Source organism: Euphorbia lathyris, chromosome 4, assembly GCF_963576675.1.
Source record: "Euphorbia lathyris chromosome 4, ddEupLath1.1, whole genome shotgun sequence".
Taxonomy (NCBI): domain Eukaryota; kingdom Viridiplantae; phylum Streptophyta; class Magnoliopsida; order Malpighiales; family Euphorbiaceae; genus Euphorbia; species Euphorbia lathyris.
This window is the reverse complement of record NC_088913.1, coordinates 36,300,386-36,317,579: the sequence shown is the minus strand read 5'-3', so window position 1 is coordinate 36,317,579 and position 17,194 is coordinate 36,300,386. Positions and strand designations below refer to the sequence as shown.

Sequence of the window (17,194 nt, the reverse complement as noted above, 5' to 3'; positions counted from 1 at the left end):
CCTGATCATCGGTTGAAATGAATCTGACACTGAGAAACCCTCTGTGAACTTATTCACGAACAAAATGATAATCTAGCTCAATGTGCTTCGTACGAGCATGAAAAACTGGATTTGAAGTGAGATAAATTGCTCCAACATTATCACACCATAACTGAACCGGGGTAGGTAAAGGAAAGCCCAGATCCGAGAGAAGTGATTTGAACCATAGGAGTTCTGCCGTGGAATTTGCCACTGCCTTGTATTCACTCTCTGTGGAGGATCTGGCTATTGTGGGTTGCTTGCGGGTCTGCCACGATACAATGCTAGATCCAAGGTAGACACAGAAGGCACCTGTGGATCGTCGATCATCAGGACACCCTCCCCAATCACTATCTGAGTAACAATGGATGTGCTCTATTGGTTTGATGGACATGACTATCCCAAAGTCTGATGTGCCCTGAATGTAGCGTAAGACCCTCTTGACTCCTTTCCAGTGCTCATCAGTCGGACAGTGCATGAACTGACATAATTTGTTAACTGCAAATGCAATGTCAGGATGAGTGAATGTTAAATATTGAAGTGCTCCCACAATGCTTCGATATTCATCTCCAGAGGTTAAACTGATGCCTAGCTCTTTTGAAAGTGTTGGCGTGGTGGCCATGGGGGTCGGTGTAGGTTTGGAGTCAATCATCTTTACTCTGTCTAGGATGTCAGCCACATACTTGGCCTGACACATGTGAATGCCATCCTTCTCATATCTTATCTCAATTCCGAGAAAGTATTCTGCCTTGCCAAGATTGCGAATGGGAAACTCATGTTCAATGGCTGCAATTGTGTTGGTGATGTGTGCAGGGTGGTTACCTGTTATGAGTATCTCATCAACATAGCACAAAATGTAAGTCTTTTCAGTATCGGTGCGTCTGATAAACAGAGAATTGTCAGCCTGTGACACTTGTACCCAAGTGAGAGAAGGAATGTTCGAAGGCGTGTGAACCATTCTCACGGTGCTTGCTTTAATCCATAAAGACTCTTTTTGAGAAGACAGACATGATCAGGTCGGTCACTATCCCGAAAACCCTGCGGTTGTTCCATATAGATTGTTTCTGATAAGTTTCCATGAAGGAATGCATTAGAGACATCTAGTTGATTGATGAACCAGTTGTTTGCTGATGCAATGGCAAAGACACATCGAATGGTTGTAGCTTTGATTACTGGACTAAATGTTTCTTTGTAGTCAATCCAAGCTTTCTGAGTGAATCCCCGTGCTACTAAACGAGCTTTGTGTCGATCAATGGTTCCATCAGAATTCTTCTTTGTACGAAAGAGCCACCTAGAGGTGATGACATGCTGATCATATGGTCTTGGTACAAGTTGCCAGGTGCCATTGTCTAGAAGAGCTTGAATCTCGTTAGACATTGCCGTGCGCCATTCGGGTTGTTTGTTGGCTTTGCTGAAGCATGTGGGATCCACTGTGCCATTTGGATGTGTAGCTAGAAGCCCCTCAAACCGTCCCCTTGAGTGAAGAGACGGCTGTCGAAGCTGCATATAATGTTGACGTGGACCAATCAGTGGTGCATTGCGAGGTCTAGGCCTTGCAGTTGGAACAAGAGCAGGTGGTGCAGTGGAGCAGTGTTTGTGGCTTCAGAGTCAGGGGGAATAATTGGGGTACCAGGATGAGGTCCAGAGTGGACAGGTGTGATTGGTTGGGAACATGGAACTAAGTTAGAAGGAGATAATATAGGAGTGGGATTAGAGAAATTACCTGATACGAGCTGAGTAAAGACGGTAGTTGACACGATGTGCTTACCCCCAAGTTGCTAGATGAAGGTGATGATGCAGTGACTGCTGATGCAGGAAATACTTCTTCATTGTGCTGCACAAATTTGCAGATGTATATGCGTCCGGTGGTATACTCAAGAAAAATATCCCCAGAATGATTTTCCGATGGACCAAGGTAGACACATAACTTGGAGCGAAAATCAAATTTGTGTTGGTTGTATGGACGAAGAAGAGGATAGATACCACTGCCAAAGATGCGCAATGCCTTATAGGCATGCTGTTTCTTATAGAATAAGAAATAGGGTGAATTGTTGTTCAATATTTTGGTGGGTAAGTAGTTGATTAGCCTAATGCTGTGGATCATGGCATAGTTCCAGAATTTGAGAGGTAAAGATGCATTGGCTAACAAAGTAAGGCAGGTGTCAACTACATGTCTAATTTTTCTCTCATCTATACCATTTTGTGCATGAGTGTGAGGGCACGCAATTTTGTGTATAATGTCATGTCGTTTGAAAAAAGGTTGTAGTTTTTGGAATTCTCCCCCAAGATCTGAGTAAATATTCTTAACCCTTGCACTATACTGATTAGAGATCATGGCATAAAAATCACAAAAGGTTGAGAAAACATCACTCTTATTCTTTAACAGAAAACCCATCCAAATCTACTGAATTCATCAATGATTATTAAAAAATAACGGTGACCAAGACAAGAAACAACTGGAGCTGGTCCCCAAACATCCAGATGTAAGTTCTCAAAAATAAATGTGCTAGAGCGACTAATAGGGGGTAAAGGGCTTCTAGCAAGTTTGCCTAATGGACAAAGAGAACAATTGCTAACTGACTTTGAAGAGGATAGATTGTTTCCTTTGAGAACTGTGCTGACTGTCTGATTCTGACAATGTCCAAACCGTGCATGCCACCTTTCAAAAGACACCTTCTCTCCTACTAGCGCCTCCTTCAGGGTGGGTGTAAGCACATAAATCCCATCTTTACTCGGGCCCCATAACAGGATTTCCCCAGTTGTTTGGTCCTTCACAAGAAAATGGTTAGGCCAAAATTCAAAGAAACATGAGTTGTCACGGGTAAATTTTTGAACAGATAGTAAAGATTTGGTAAGCTTAGGAACAAGTAGGGCATCATTAATTTTCAAATTATTGATATTTGAATTTCCAAAGTGAGAAATTTGCAAACCTTGACCATTGCCAAACTGAACCGTATCATATCCTGGATATGGCTGCATTTGATGAAGTTGAGTCGGATTTGCCATCATGTGATTTGTTGCTCCTGTGTCAGGATACCACGGCTGATTAGGACCCATGAATGGATTTGGTGGTTGTTGCCATGCCATGTGTGCTTGTGGTCCAGGATTGTAGTTTGATCTTGAATTGTTCTTTGGTCTTTTGCACTTATCAGCCCAGTGGCTTGGATCACCACAGTTGTAGCACTTGCCACTTCTTCTTTTCTTTGGATTCTGCTTCTTTGATTGATTTGTTTCCATGGTGGATACATTAGCCTCCCGGTGTGCTGATATACCATCGGGTTGAAGCAGAGTAGTCTTTCTGGTTGATTGAATCATGCCTTCAACTGTTTTCAAACTGTGCAAGATCTCCTGATAGTTGATGTTTGTACCGCGCTGAGTGACAAGATTCTAGACGGTAGAGCGATACTCTTCTCCCAAACCCTTGTAAAGAACTGCCGGTAGTAGATGTCGAGGGTAAGGGTTCCCCGAGGCAACCAGATCATCAAGAATGGACTTTACTTTTTGCATATACACAGTAACTGACATTCCCCCTTGCTCAAGCTCATGCAGTTCAACGTCCATCTGAAACTGCTTGCTACCTGTAATAAGCCCGTAGGCATCTTCCAAAGCTAGCCAAATATCATGTGAGTATTTGAGATAAGCAATATCAGGAAACACCTCTTCGGTGATTGAATTTAGGAGCAAAGTCCTAACCACATTTTCTACGTCATCCCATTGGGAAAAAGATGGATTTACGATTAAATCCGCAGCAGATGTCACGAAACCTGTTCTAGAAATAAATTTGGGTGGAGGAGGTGTTGAACTAAGAATGTGGGAAAGAAGATGATAGGTTTGAAGGGTAGATTCCATGGACATTCTCCATGCTTTGTAGTTGTGAGGGGTTAATTTGATGTTAATGGTGATATTTGTGGGTGGTTGTCTTGGTTGATCGACATGGGTAGAAACAGGTTCTGGATGGACATAATTTGGTAAAATAGTGGTATTTGAGGGAGGAATAAAACTAGGTCGAAAATTGTTTGAAGGTGCATACGAATTTGAGAAAAAAGATGGGGTTGGATCATGGGTTAATTGAGTATTATACCCAAATGGTGAAGTATTGGATTCAGAAATTACCTGACGGTTGTTACTGGCTTCGGCTGCCTGATAGGCGGCTAGGGCAGCGAGAACTGATGGAGAAAATAGGATTTGAGTGGCCGAGGGTTGTTGGGATTAAATTGGTGACTTCTGAACCGGAAGTTGATGATTTTGTGGGGGCGGAACAGCCGCCTGATATGCCGCAATCGCGGCTAAAACCGCAGCGTCGGCAGCAGACATTGTCGGAGTTGGGAGCATCGCGGTTTGCACAAACTGTGAGTCATGAGCTGCTGTCGCGGAGACAATTGGCGCGGGCTGTGCAAGGGCGACAGACGCGAGGGGCGCATGAGCAGCGGCAGCAGACGCAAGGGGCGCATGAGCAGCGGCAGCAGACGTAAGGGGCGCATGAGCAGCGGCAGTAGACGCAAGGGGTGCATGGGCGGCAGACGCATCGACAAACGCCGAGGGGGTTGGCGTGGGATGCGCCTGGGCATTGGCCGCCTGTGCGCTGGCCGCCTGATATGCTTCGAGGGCTGCGCGTACCTCCGGAGGAAAGGAATCGCCCAATGTTCGCTGTGAAGGTGGAGCTACCGCGGTTGGCGATGCTGTTGGCGCGGCAAGGAAGACGGAATCGGCGGTGATGAAGGGCGAGGTGAACCGCCATCCCGAAGTTGCAAACGAGCCACCGAAGGCTTCGTCCGTGTTTTGGGCAGCCGTGGAGGTTGAAGCACCGGCAGGTGCGATATTTACAGTGGCGGCGGCTTTGTATTGAGTGTATGTTGGTGATTGTGGATGATCAGAGGATTTGGAGGATGTGGAAGTTGATACTACTGATACCATGTTGAATGTATAGTTTGATATACGGGAATATTATGGAGATAGAGAGAGATTAGTAATAACACAATAATGATTTGAATCACCTTAATGATTATGGCTCAGAGGTCTTGTATTTATAGTGAGCCAATAGTAGTTTGTATAGGAATGCAATACACAAGTATAATCGTATTGAAACTCTACCTAGCTAGGGTTATAGACAAATTGAAACTCTAACTAGATAAGAATCTATTTACAGAGATAATAGGAACATTATCTCTAACAGGTATAAGATTCAAATGCATGTGAGTGACGAAACATCAAATACTTTGTTTACTCTTTTCGATCGTCTAACTTTGCAATTAATCGGCAAAATTGCTACTTATCTGAAAGAAAAGAACAATGAGCTTAGATAAACATATAACTATAAATTAATTTTAGAAAATTAAAAGCACTACATAACTTAATGACATCTCTATCTTTTTTTTTTTTTGGAAAAAATATAGGAAGGTAACTTGAAAGAATACCCAATTGAAGTTAAGCAATTGATTGGTAAAAAAGTCATCTTTAAGATTCGAATAACTACATTAACTTGCAGCATGAGGCATCCCCTTATACAATTATGAAGATAACGGATGATGCCGATTTGATTACAAAATATACAAAAAAAAAAAAAAAAAAAAGGAGAAGAAAATCATGTATGATTTTAAAAATAAATTTTTTTAAATTTTTTAGTTTTTAACATTGGAGTGACTTATAAAACATTGAAAAATACGATTTTTAATACAAGAATCAGTTGGTGGTGTTGATGAAATTCAAGAGCAACACAACTTTGCCACACCTACAAACTTAAAGAGAAAGCGATCAGAAGGTGCAAGTTCAGATACAGGCGTGGAGCCGGGGAGGGGAGGGTCGATCGACCCTCCAACCTATCGGAAAACCCCAAGAAGGGATTGTCCGGCTAGCTCCGCCCCTCTGTCTACCATGGCTGGGAGTAGGGCTGTAAATGAACAGAGCCGCTCATGAGCAGCTCGGTGATCGGCTCGATAAAAGCTCAGCTCGATTTGTAAACGAGCCGCTCGTGAACACGATTTACTGGCTCGGTTCGTAAACGAGCCAAGCTTGAGCAGGCCAAAGCTCGGCTCGAAAGCTCGCGAGCAGGCTCGATTAGAACATTTATGAACAAATTTTAGTTTTGTAGAAAACTATATAGTTTTGTGTTAGTTCACAAATATCTAAACTTAATATTATTTCATTTGCTATTAGATGAGTTCGTTCACAAACATAATAAATGAGTAATAGACGAACTATTTGTAAGCATCTTGTTTATTTATTCACAAACTTTGCTTGTGAGCTTGTTTATGTACACAATTAAAGAGTTATTTGTGAGTAAACTTCACAAATATAATTAACAATTTACTCACAAACAATTCATGGTTAGATAATTTTCTTAATAAACCAAGTCCAAAAGAGGATTTTGGGCTCGAAACAAGCTCGAAGCTCGGCTCAAGCTCGTTGAGCAAGCCAAAGCTCGGCTCGGGCTCGGCTTGTTAATTTTAGAGCAAGCTCGGCTCGGGCTCGAGCTCGTTACTTTTATAGCGAGCAGAGCTTGAACAGGCCAAAGCTCGGTTCGGCTCGGCTCGGCTCGATTACAGCCCTAGCTGGGAGTCCCCTAGCTATGGCAGACTAGGCTTAAGTGAAGAAGATAGAGGCTGAAAGCCCCATTTTCTGTATATTTATTTTTTCGATTCAACCTAATCAAAACTATGTCATTTGATTAGGATGAATTAAAAAAAAAAAACAAAGTGGACCAATTCTGTTCATAGGCCTTGGCTATAAGGCGTTAATAAATTGAAGTCCATTTCTTAAATAAGTCCGACCAAAATTTGTTTGAATTTTTTTTTTCTTTTGCATAGATTTATTAGATCCCAATCTTTTAGGCTAAAGTCAATGAGATTCTTTATTTTTAAAAATGAAAGATCAATCCCAATTATTTGACCTATTTTTTTTATTGGTTTCAAATTAGTGCAAATTTAGAGATTGAATTTGTATTGCTCTTTAATTTTTTTCACAATAACAAAAGACATTTTATTTATTTATCTTCTTTACCTTTTTTAACTTAATATTTTTTTTGAGACTCAAAAAACTTAATTGTTGAATTAAATTTTAATCTATGAAAAATTTTAAAAATTTAAAACTAAAAATAAAAATAAAAAAGATAATTTTTAAATCAGTTTTGTAACTATAAAATATTAAAAATATATACTCTTGAGGTTAGATAATTTTAATTTCATAGACCTCAACATAAAAATGATGAAATTCTAATGTGTTCGTTGGAAAAAAAATCCCAGGCTGGCTAAACTTAGCTCAAATGGATGTAATTTTACACAAAATCAATACTCAACATCCAAAAACTTCCCTAAAAAGATAATTATTATTTTTTGGCCTAATACACAAATAACCCCTGAACTTGTCCAAATGTTGCAACTGCCCCCCTCAACTTCCAATTGTAACAACTTACCCCTTAAACTTGTCCAATTGTAAAACATAACCTCAAATTGGGAATTTTTTTACCCCGTATTTGAAGCAACCGTAAAAAAGTTTTCCCGGATTCGTATCATGCCAAAGATCTGATTATCATACTCCACGAGCGTTGCAAATTTTGTATTTCACATGTTTCTTCAATTGCAGTCCATGTCAGCAATTTGGAGTTGTGTTTTACAATTGGACAAGTTTAAGGAGTAAGTTGTTACAATTGGACAAGTTTGAGGGGTAAGTTGTTACAATTGAAAGTTGGAGGGGGCAGTTGCAACATTTGGACAAATTTAGGAGGTTATTTATATATTAGGCCTTATTTTTTTTTTTTTTTTGGCTAGCTTTTGTTGTTGTTGGAGTTCTTAAATTTGGATATGTTATTGAATTTGGTATTTATAATTGAATGATTTTTTAATTATATAATATCATGTTTTTAGAGTATTTTTGGGTAAGATATGCAAAAATAGAATATCATTAGAGAAGGTTTTTATTTTTAATCAAGTTTAGACGAAAATGATGCATGCATTTAATTGACTAAACGAGAGATGGAAGAGGTCAGGTCAAAAGAACAACACACAGGAGCAAAGAGAAGAGCCTTTTGTTGAAAAACAGGTCCACACGCCGTATGGAAAATGTTGGTGTGCCCTAGTTCTTAGGCATTGGTTTTAGACTATTTATTAAACATTATGTATATTGTTGGAATACATTGTATAAGTGTTATTTTAATAAAAGACATTAATTCATTTTATTTATGTTTTGTATCGTAAACATGAATGAAGTATCCGTTGATTGTTATCCACTATCCATTCTCTTAATTTTTTTTATGTTTTTTTTATAAGAGAATTGGTTCGAACTCACAACCCTATCTCTAAATTTAGAGGTAAACTCATTTGCTTTCTCTTAATTTTTTCTATTTCTTTTCTAATATTATTATTATGTAGGTAATTTAGAGAATTTAGACTGTTTTTTTTTTAGTTTGGACTGATAATGGAAAAATAAGTAAAGTTTAAATAGTAGTATTTTTTCTTTCGTAAATATTAGGGAGGGAGTGGTAAATATCGTTCCCACCCCGCGTTGCCACCCCTAATATTACCTCTAGATATGTCATCAATTCGGATGGAATAAGGTCAAAATCGTGATTTTGTAAATAACAGAGCTTCTTTTGCTTCGAAAAATGACGATCAGTGAAATGAGATGTTTTCTTCTATTAACCTTATAAATAATTTAATTTAATAATTTACAATATATATATTTAGTGAATTACTATACCTAGCCACTTATTCCTACCTCTAGTCTCGAGAATTGACCAAACTACCCTTTGCCCAAAAATTGAAAAAACACAAAACCTCTCAAAAACCCTATATACTCATCGATCTAATCCGGACTAGTTTTTGAACCAAAACATGGATCATGACAGAGGTCGTAAAGGGAAAGCGAAAATGGTAAGATTTACGGTTTTTTATTTAAGTTTCGTTTTCGAATCTGTGGGCGTTTCTAAAATCACGCCGGAATCGCAGTCGGGCGTATGAACATCACGCCCGACCGGTGGTTCCGGCGTATGAACATCACCCCCGACCAGTGGTGCGGGCGTGATAGCCAAACGCCCGAACCATAGGCCGGGCGTGATGTTCATACGCCCATCCCATAGGTCGAGCGTGATGTTCATACGCCTGACCTGTGGTTCGGGCGTGATGTTCATACGCTCGATGGGTACTTTTTTAAATTAAAATTACATTTAAATTAAATTGTTAAATTTTTAGTATAATTTGATTATAATTTATATGTGTAATTTTGTTATTAATTTGATTATAATTTATATGTTAAATTTTTAGATTAATATAGTGTAATTTTTGTAGACGGAGCGGCCTACTATCGGGGGAAAATCCATCATGTCATCTGCTCGTCGTCTAGATATGGACGACGAGGAGGATATACCACGGTATACGAGACTGCGTGGTATTGATATATCTGGTCGTAGGCGGAGAGGGGCTGCGACGGAGCAGGTGCGGAGGGGTCCGATTGTGGATCAGCCCGATATTCGTGGATCAGAGGGGGTGACGGATTTTGATGATCGAGAACCTGCTAGCGATTATGTGGAGGACTACTTAGAGGTGGTAGCCCAGGTACTGCGACAGTCTGCAGCTGGTGGTGATGGCGAGGGTGAGGATGTCGATGAGCAGTCGACCCAGCGCAGAGGTAGTCGCTTTGCGAGTACAAGTATTTGTAAGTTTTAGTATAATTTTATAGTATAATTTTAGTATAGTTTTAGTATAATTTTATAGTTTTAGTATAATTTTAGTATAGTTTTAGTATAATTTTATAGTTTTAGTATAATTTTATAGTTTTAGTATAATTTTAGTATAATTTTTTATTTCAGGGACGAGCAAACGTTCCAAAGCTAGTGAGGACCAGAGCTGGATTGTTAGTAGACCGGTGGATGGTGGCCCCATTGATGGTTCCGTGATTCCTAGTTTTCTAGGACATGTTGCCTCACGGATGCTGGGAGGAGAGCTTCGGTCGTTTCTGACATGCTACAACAGAGCTACAACATGTCAGAATTTGGGGGTGTGGCTTTCTGGTGCGTCACCCAAAGTAAGAATAATTTAGTTTGTCAACATTTATTTTAATTTGTATTTTTAACTATAAACCTAAAAAACGTTCAGTAATTGTATATGTGTCATTTTACAGCTGAAGGATATGATCGAGAAGACTGGGTTGTTTCACCTTCCATCCACCATGTTTAGGAACCTCGACACTCCGCTGTTAACTGCATTCGTGGAGCGGTGGCAGCCCGATACGAACTCCTTCCACATGCCATTCGGGGAGATGACTATTCTACTGCACGATGTATGGCAGATTCTGCGTATCCCGATCGACGGTGCGATGGTGTCCGAGTCTCCCAGTATTGAGCGGCTGCATGCCATGTGCATGATGATGTTCGGGGTGAATCTGGATGACCTGTTATCGCGGACCCGACATTACCAGAGTGGTGGAGGTGTATTTGTCGATGCTGTGCACAGACTTACCAGCGATGCTAGGGATGAAGCGACTCGGGCTACGACGTGGATGTGGCTTATGCTCGGATCCACTTTGTTTGTTGATAAGAGTGGCGATAGGATTAGACCGGCCCATCTTGTCGAGGTTCACGTCGGTGTCAGAGGGGCGGTTGGACTTTCATGGGGGTCTGCTACACTTGCCACGTTATATCGGCAGCTGGGGATAGCGAGCAGAGGAGACTGTTCTGGTATATGCAGATATTTGACCCTACTACATGCGTGGATATACGAGTATTTTCCGGTGTTCCGGCCGCATAGACTGCCTCATAGGATCCCAGCTGACCGTCCCCGTGCATGCAGATGGGAGGTCGGGGTACCAGGCTAGACGACTGCCCGACTAGATACCATACGTGGGCAGCTGGACCGTATGACGGCAGCCGAGGTATTTTATAAAATTTTATAATTAATTGTAGTATTATAATATTTTATAAAATTTTAGTATTAATTTAATTATTATTTATAGTATATTATTATTTATTATTGAGCATTATTTTATTGCAAGTGACGTGGTTGCCTTATGATCCTGTAGCCGATGATGATCAGCTTTGAGTGTCCTACGCCGGTTGGATACGGTGTAGAGACATTGTCGAGCCGTATATGTCGGATCGAGCGTTGCGACAGGTCGGATATACTCAGCCTATCCTAGCTGAGCGTATTAGACCTGATAAAGCAGTACGACCATGGAAGTCTCTATCGTACAGGCTCACGCATTCCTCTGTCACAGTTGAGGATACCTGGCGGAGATTTCCATCAGCTCGGGGCATTGATCGGAGGAGATGCCGGCAAGTTGGATACGATCCTACTGCCTGTGATGCTGCTTACATGGACTAGTACATGCGATATTATATTTTAACACTTTTGATATTATATGTACTCTTTTATGTTTATTAATTTATTTTAATGTTTATGTTGTTATATTTTATTTGTTAAAGGGTAATCCGAGTTAAAATGCCGTAATTTTTATTTCTAAAAGGTTAATTCGAGTTAATCACAATCATCAACAATCAATTTTTTCGGGGAATTATTCACGCGGGTGTGAGGTAATCACGCCCCACCACAGGATGAGGCGTGAGGTAATCACATCTCACCTTAGTGAGATGTGAGCTCACCAAGGTGAGATGTGATTACCTCACGCCTCACCACGTGGTGAGGCGTGATTATCTCAAGCTCGCATGCCGGAGAGGAAATTTTCTCCCATTTTCCACCTCAAAGATATTTTCGTCCTTTCACGGGGCTAGAGGTGGAAAATTGAGGCTGTTTAACAACACCCTATATTTAACATTTAAAAATTGTTTTTTTTGCTAGTTCTAAAAATTGTTGCAGCATGTAATTTTCGAAGTCATAAAGTAAGTGCCCTTCTACCCGATTTGATAATCGCCATTAACATTTTGATTTTTCTTTAAATCCTTTCTCTAGGGTTTAAGCACTTGTTCTGCTACTGCGCTTCTTTCCTCAGTCCTCTACATCCACCGCAAAAATGTCTGTATACCGTCTCCTCCGCCGCCCCTCTGCCGTCACCACCACCTCCTGTCAACCGTTCATCCGAGCCCTGCACCATCTCACCTTATCGCCTGGCCAGAGTGATCCAATTCCACACCTATCCAACCCAATTTCATCATCTCCTCTTCTGCCCACATCGCGGAGCTATGCCTTCTCCTCCGCTGAAGAAGCTGCTGCAGAACGCCGGAGACGCAAACGTCGCCTGCGTATCGAACCTCCTCTCGGCGCACTACAACGAAATCCCAACCCTCCGCCTCGTGATCCTAATGCGCCTCGTCTGCCTGACGCGACCAACGCATTAGTAGGCCCACGCCTTAACCTGCATAATAGAGTTCAATCCTTAATCCGTGCCTTCGATTTGGACAACGCCTCCATCCTTGCTCGTAATGCCGTGTACACCAGAACTCGTCCTACTGTCTTCACCTGCAATGCTATCATTGCTGCTATGTATCGAGCCAAGCGGTACAATGATGCTATTGCTCTGTTTAAGTATTTTTTTGAACAGCATGATATAGTTCCCAATATTGTTTCCTATAATAATTTGATAAATGCACATTGTGATGACGGGAGAGTCGATACAGGGCTTGAAATTTATAGGCATATAATTGCAACTGCTCCATTCAGTCCTTCTGCTGTGACTTATAGGCATTTGACTAAAGGGTTGATTGATGTAGGGAGGATTGAGGAAGCAGTGGATTTGTTAATAGAAATGTTGAGTAGAGGGCACGGGGCAGATTCTTTGGTCTATAACAATGTGATTAAAGCGTTTCTGGAGTTGGGTAATTTGGAGAAGGCAAATGAATTTTTCACTGAGTTGACTGAGAGGTGTTCATGGTATGATGGAACAGTGAATGCAACTTTTATGGATTGGTGGTTTAAGCAAGGGAAGGATAAAGAAGGTATGGAGAATTATAAATCTTTCATGGATAAGAAATTGAATCTTCCACCTACAACTGGAAATGCCCTATTGGAGGTTTTAGTTAGGCATGGAAAAAAAGAGGCAGCTGGGGCTTTGTTTGAGTTATTGCTAGATAACCATACTCCACCGTCAAAGCAAGGTGTAACTTCGGAAACTTTTAACATTATGGTGAACGAGTGTTTTAAGGAAAATAATTTTGAACAGGCAGTTTATACATTTAGAAAAGCAGGGACAAAGGTCGGGTCAAAGCCTTTTCAAATGGATGTTGCTGGGTTTAATAACATTATCATAAAGTTTTGTGAGCATGAGATGCTATCTGAGGCAGAACAGTTCTTCACAGAACTGATGTCTAAGTCCTTGTCCCCGGATGTTACAAGTTATAGGACACTAATTGATGCTTATTTGAAGGTGGAGAGGATAGATGATGCTTTACAATTACTAAATAAGATGGTGCAGGAAAACTTATGGGTGGTAGCAAGTTATGCAACTAAGGTTTTCAGTGACTTGATTAAAAATGGCAAGTCAGTGGACTGTGCCCAAATTTTGACAAAAATGGGAGAGAGAGATCCAAAACCAGACCCCTCTGTATATGATGTTGTAGTCAGAGGGCTTTGTGATGCAGATGCATTTGACACTAGTAAGGACATCCTGGAACAAATGATGAAATATGGTGTTGGTTTCCCTCCTGCACTAAAGGAATTTGTAAGGGAGACTTTTGCTAAGAATGGGCAGAGTGAGGAAATTGAGAAAGTGTTGGATGAAAGTAGGTGGAGGAACTCTTCAGGACCTCCTCGAGTTCAAAGACAACCTCGAATGCCATGGGGATCTCAAATGGCAAGAGAGCAGCCATTTGATAACCAGCAAATGGCAAGACAATTACCATCAGGAGCACCTCCCATGAGTGGGCAACAGCCATTAGGATACCAGGATACAGTAGGACAACATCCATCAGGGCCTGATCATACTGTAGGAGAGCAGCCATCAGGGCCTCAGCAAATTGCAGGGCAGCAGTCATCATGGTCTTTTCAAACAAGACCTCAACCATCATGGTCTTCTCAAACAGGACATCAGCCATTGCAGTCTTCTCAAATAAGACAGCAGCCATTGCAGTCTTCTCAAACAGAACATCAGCCATCAGGGCATCAGCAGTCATCATGGTCTTCTCAAACAAGACCTCAACCATCATGGTCTTCTCAAATAGGACAGAAGCCATCGCAGTCTTCTCAAATAGGACAGCAGCCATTGCAGTCTACTCAAACAGAATACCAGCCATCAGGGCCTCAGCAGTCATCATGGTCTTCTCAAACAAGACCTCAACCATCATGGTCTTCTCAAACAGGACAGCAACCATTGCAGTCTTCTCAAACGGGACAGCAGCCATCCTGGTCCTTTCAAAAAGTCCAACAGCAGCCAGTATCCTCTCAGATGGGAGACCGGCAACCATTAGGATTACATAATATGGAAACACAAGAGTCATCAAGACCATATCAAAATGGTGGGCAACAGCCTCCGTGGAATTCTCAATTGGGAGGAAGGCAACAATCACAGCACTCACAAATGGGAGAACAGCATTTATCAAGACAGCAGCCATCAAGGTACCCACAAATGGGAGGACCTCAGCCCTCACAATATTCTGAAAGTGGAGGACAGCAGCCGTCTCATTACTCTCAAAGTGAAGGACAGCAGTCTGCACATTACTCTCAAAGTGGAGGACAGCAGCCGGCACATTACTCACAGATGGGAGGGCATCAGCCATCAAGGTACTCACACATGGGAGGACAGCAGCCCTCACAGTATTCTGAAAATGGAGGACAACGGCCGTCTAATTACTCTCAAAGTGGAGGACACCAGCCGTCACATTACTCTCAAATTGGAGGGCAGCAGCCATCACAGCCCTCACAAATGGGAGGGCAGCAGCCAACCCAGGACTCTCAAAGGCCGGCACAGCAGCCTTCACAGTACTCTCAAATGGCAGGACAGCAGCCTCCACAGTACTCACAGATGGCAGGACATCAGCCTCAGTACTCACAATTGGGTGGACAGCAGCCTCCACAGTACTCACAAATGGCAGGACAACAGCCTCCTCAGTACTCACAATTTGGAGCGCAACAACCTGCACAGTACTCAAAATTGGAAGAACAACAGCCATCTCGGTCCTCTCAAATGGGAGCACAGCAGTTCTCAAGGACTACACAGATGGCCAGGCTTCAGCCATATGAATCACAGCAAATGGTAGGAAAGGTACTACTTCTTTCAGTTTCAGTAGACTGTTATGTTGCCCAACTGTCTGTTACTTGTAACCTCTGATGCACGGACACGCCATAGACCCAGCGTATCCCGTGTCGGATACGTATCCGATACGGACACGGCCGGAAACGCCAGGGACACGGTGTCGGGGCTGTGTCCGTAATATCGGAAAGTTGGACACCCGTATCAGTGAAGGATACGCTTCTTCAAATGTCAAATTAAAACCTGCTATTCTTCAAATTCAAATTACACCCGTTCAACTTCACCGATCGTCGTTATAGTTGATAGATTTGGAGAGCCAGAACTCCAAAGGACAGGGGGAATTAATGCCAGAAGAAACTCCTAATTAATACAAAAACTCTCAAACTTCTCTATCCATCTATATAAATAGGGCTCCTAATTATTTAGTTATATTACAAAAAATCATATATATAAATATATTTTTAATATTTATAAATGTGTCCCAATATTTTTAATATTTACACGTGTCCCCCACGTATCCGTGTCCTGTGTTTTATAGAAATAACGTTTCCCGTATCCGTGTCCTTGTCGGATACCGTATCCGTGTCCGTGTCCGGGCAACATAGCTTGTAACCCATTATCCTGATGATTTATTTCTATATATGAATACCCCAGTCTCTGAAGTTCAAATTATACAATTCTGAAGCAGTTTAACTGGGTATTCTTTGCTAAACAATGAAGAATTGAGCTGGATGTTAGAATGTCGTGGGTTGTTTAGGGAATATATATCTCATGCATGGCGTATGAGCATTGTCAGTATGTCTTGGGTTGCATTAACCAGTATATCTAGTATATTAATGCTGATATCTAACTTCTATTCCATCATTTATGTCGCAGTTTAACTCAGATGTAGGACAGCAACCGCATGAGCCCCTGGAAATGGCAGGACATCATTCATCAGAATCGCTTGAGTGGCAAGATAACCACAAGCGGGCAGCAGCTTGATATTTTCGTATAGAGTAATTTGATAGAAAGTCCTGCTTTATTGAGATCTGATATTTATTTTATTTTTGAATTAAGAAATTGCTCTCTCATTATCTATGCAGTTTCTTCCTTAAAGAGTAGCATTTAGGATAACAGCAAGGAATTACTGTGCATCTCCATCATATATGTGCTCATTCAATACTTATAGATACAATTGTTTGTGTATTGTTTATTTGCACATCTTTGGTAAATATTTACACTCGTTTATACAATTGTCACGATTCACGAATAACCGTTTTAGCTACCGAGTGTAATTTTTGACAGTCAATTTCCTATATAGACCAATTATAGCTGGTGCTTAGATTTTGCTAGGAAACTTTGTATTATTTCATTATGTTGTGAAGTTAGAGTTATTACAAGCCAATGAAATGGAAGGCCGTTTAATTTTTCTTTGCTACAGAAGTAGAGGTGGCCTGTTCTTATTAATAATATTCTCCGATATTGCCTTGATTTACAGTTATTTCTTACATATATTCATTGTTCAACATGAGACTTTCATTATCCTATGTGGGATCTCCTTTTTCTTTTGGTCTCCTTCAGTAACTTTTTAATCATCTTATAGTATCTTATGCATAGTTATTAAAGGCACGCCTATGGCGCATGGCGCACCAGGCGCAGGCCTTAGCGCCATGGCAGCCCCATGGCGAGGCGCAACTGCCATGGCACGCGCCTGGTGCGCCATTTTGCGCCAAGAGGCAGTTGCCAAAGGCGCACCAAGGCGCGCCTTGGCAGTTAGAGGCAGTTATGGTTGGAATTTTTGGCATTTATTTTTATCTATCTGGAATGGAACACGTGTTCTATTAACAAAAAGTATTAAAAATGAGAGAGATTATATATTTTTACTAACTAGAAGACGAAGAGACTCTTTGAAGAGGAAGAGACAGAGTCATTTGAAGAGTGAGAGATATAGTCATTTTATTTATGCTTAAGATATTTTCATGATTTAGTATTCATTGCATTTTTATGTTAGTTTTATAGTTTTATAATTTTTATTTTTGTAAGTGCGCATTGTCTCGCTATGGCGTGC

At 41.1% G+C, this 17,194-nt stretch overlaps 1 protein-coding gene across 2 annotated transcripts; it reads left to right on the top strand.

Annotated features, from left to right (window-relative positions):
- Window positions 1-11,821: 11,821 nt before the first annotated feature.
- Window positions 11,822-16,584, top strand: LOC136226181 (pentatricopeptide repeat-containing protein At1g10270). 2 transcript variants are annotated; one of them, XM_066014530.1, is made up of 2 exons: window positions 11,822-15,147; window positions 16,021-16,584. In XM_066014530.1, exons 1-2 carry the CDS (start codon window positions 11,974-11,976, stop codon window positions 16,126-16,128), a joined length of 3,282 nt encoding a protein of 1,093 aa, XP_065870602.1. In that variant the 5' UTR covers window positions 11,822-11,973; the 3' UTR covers window positions 16,129-16,584. The 2 variants fall into 2 exon arrangements, with proteins under 2 accessions (XP_065870602.1, XP_065870601.1); XM_066014529.1 differs by having other exon boundaries at window positions 11,822-15,156; window positions 16,021-16,583.
- Window positions 16,585-17,194: the final 610 nt, after the last annotated feature.

Coding starts and splice junctions, on each gene's coding strand:
- LOC136226181 (XM_066014529.1), top strand. CDS start 11,974: ATGTCTGTATACCGTCTCCTCCGCCGCCCCTCTGCCGTCACCACCACC. Junction 15,157..16,020: donor CACAGCAAATGGTAGGAAAG/GTACTACTTCTT, acceptor TTTATGTCGCAG/TTTAACTCAGATGTAGGACA.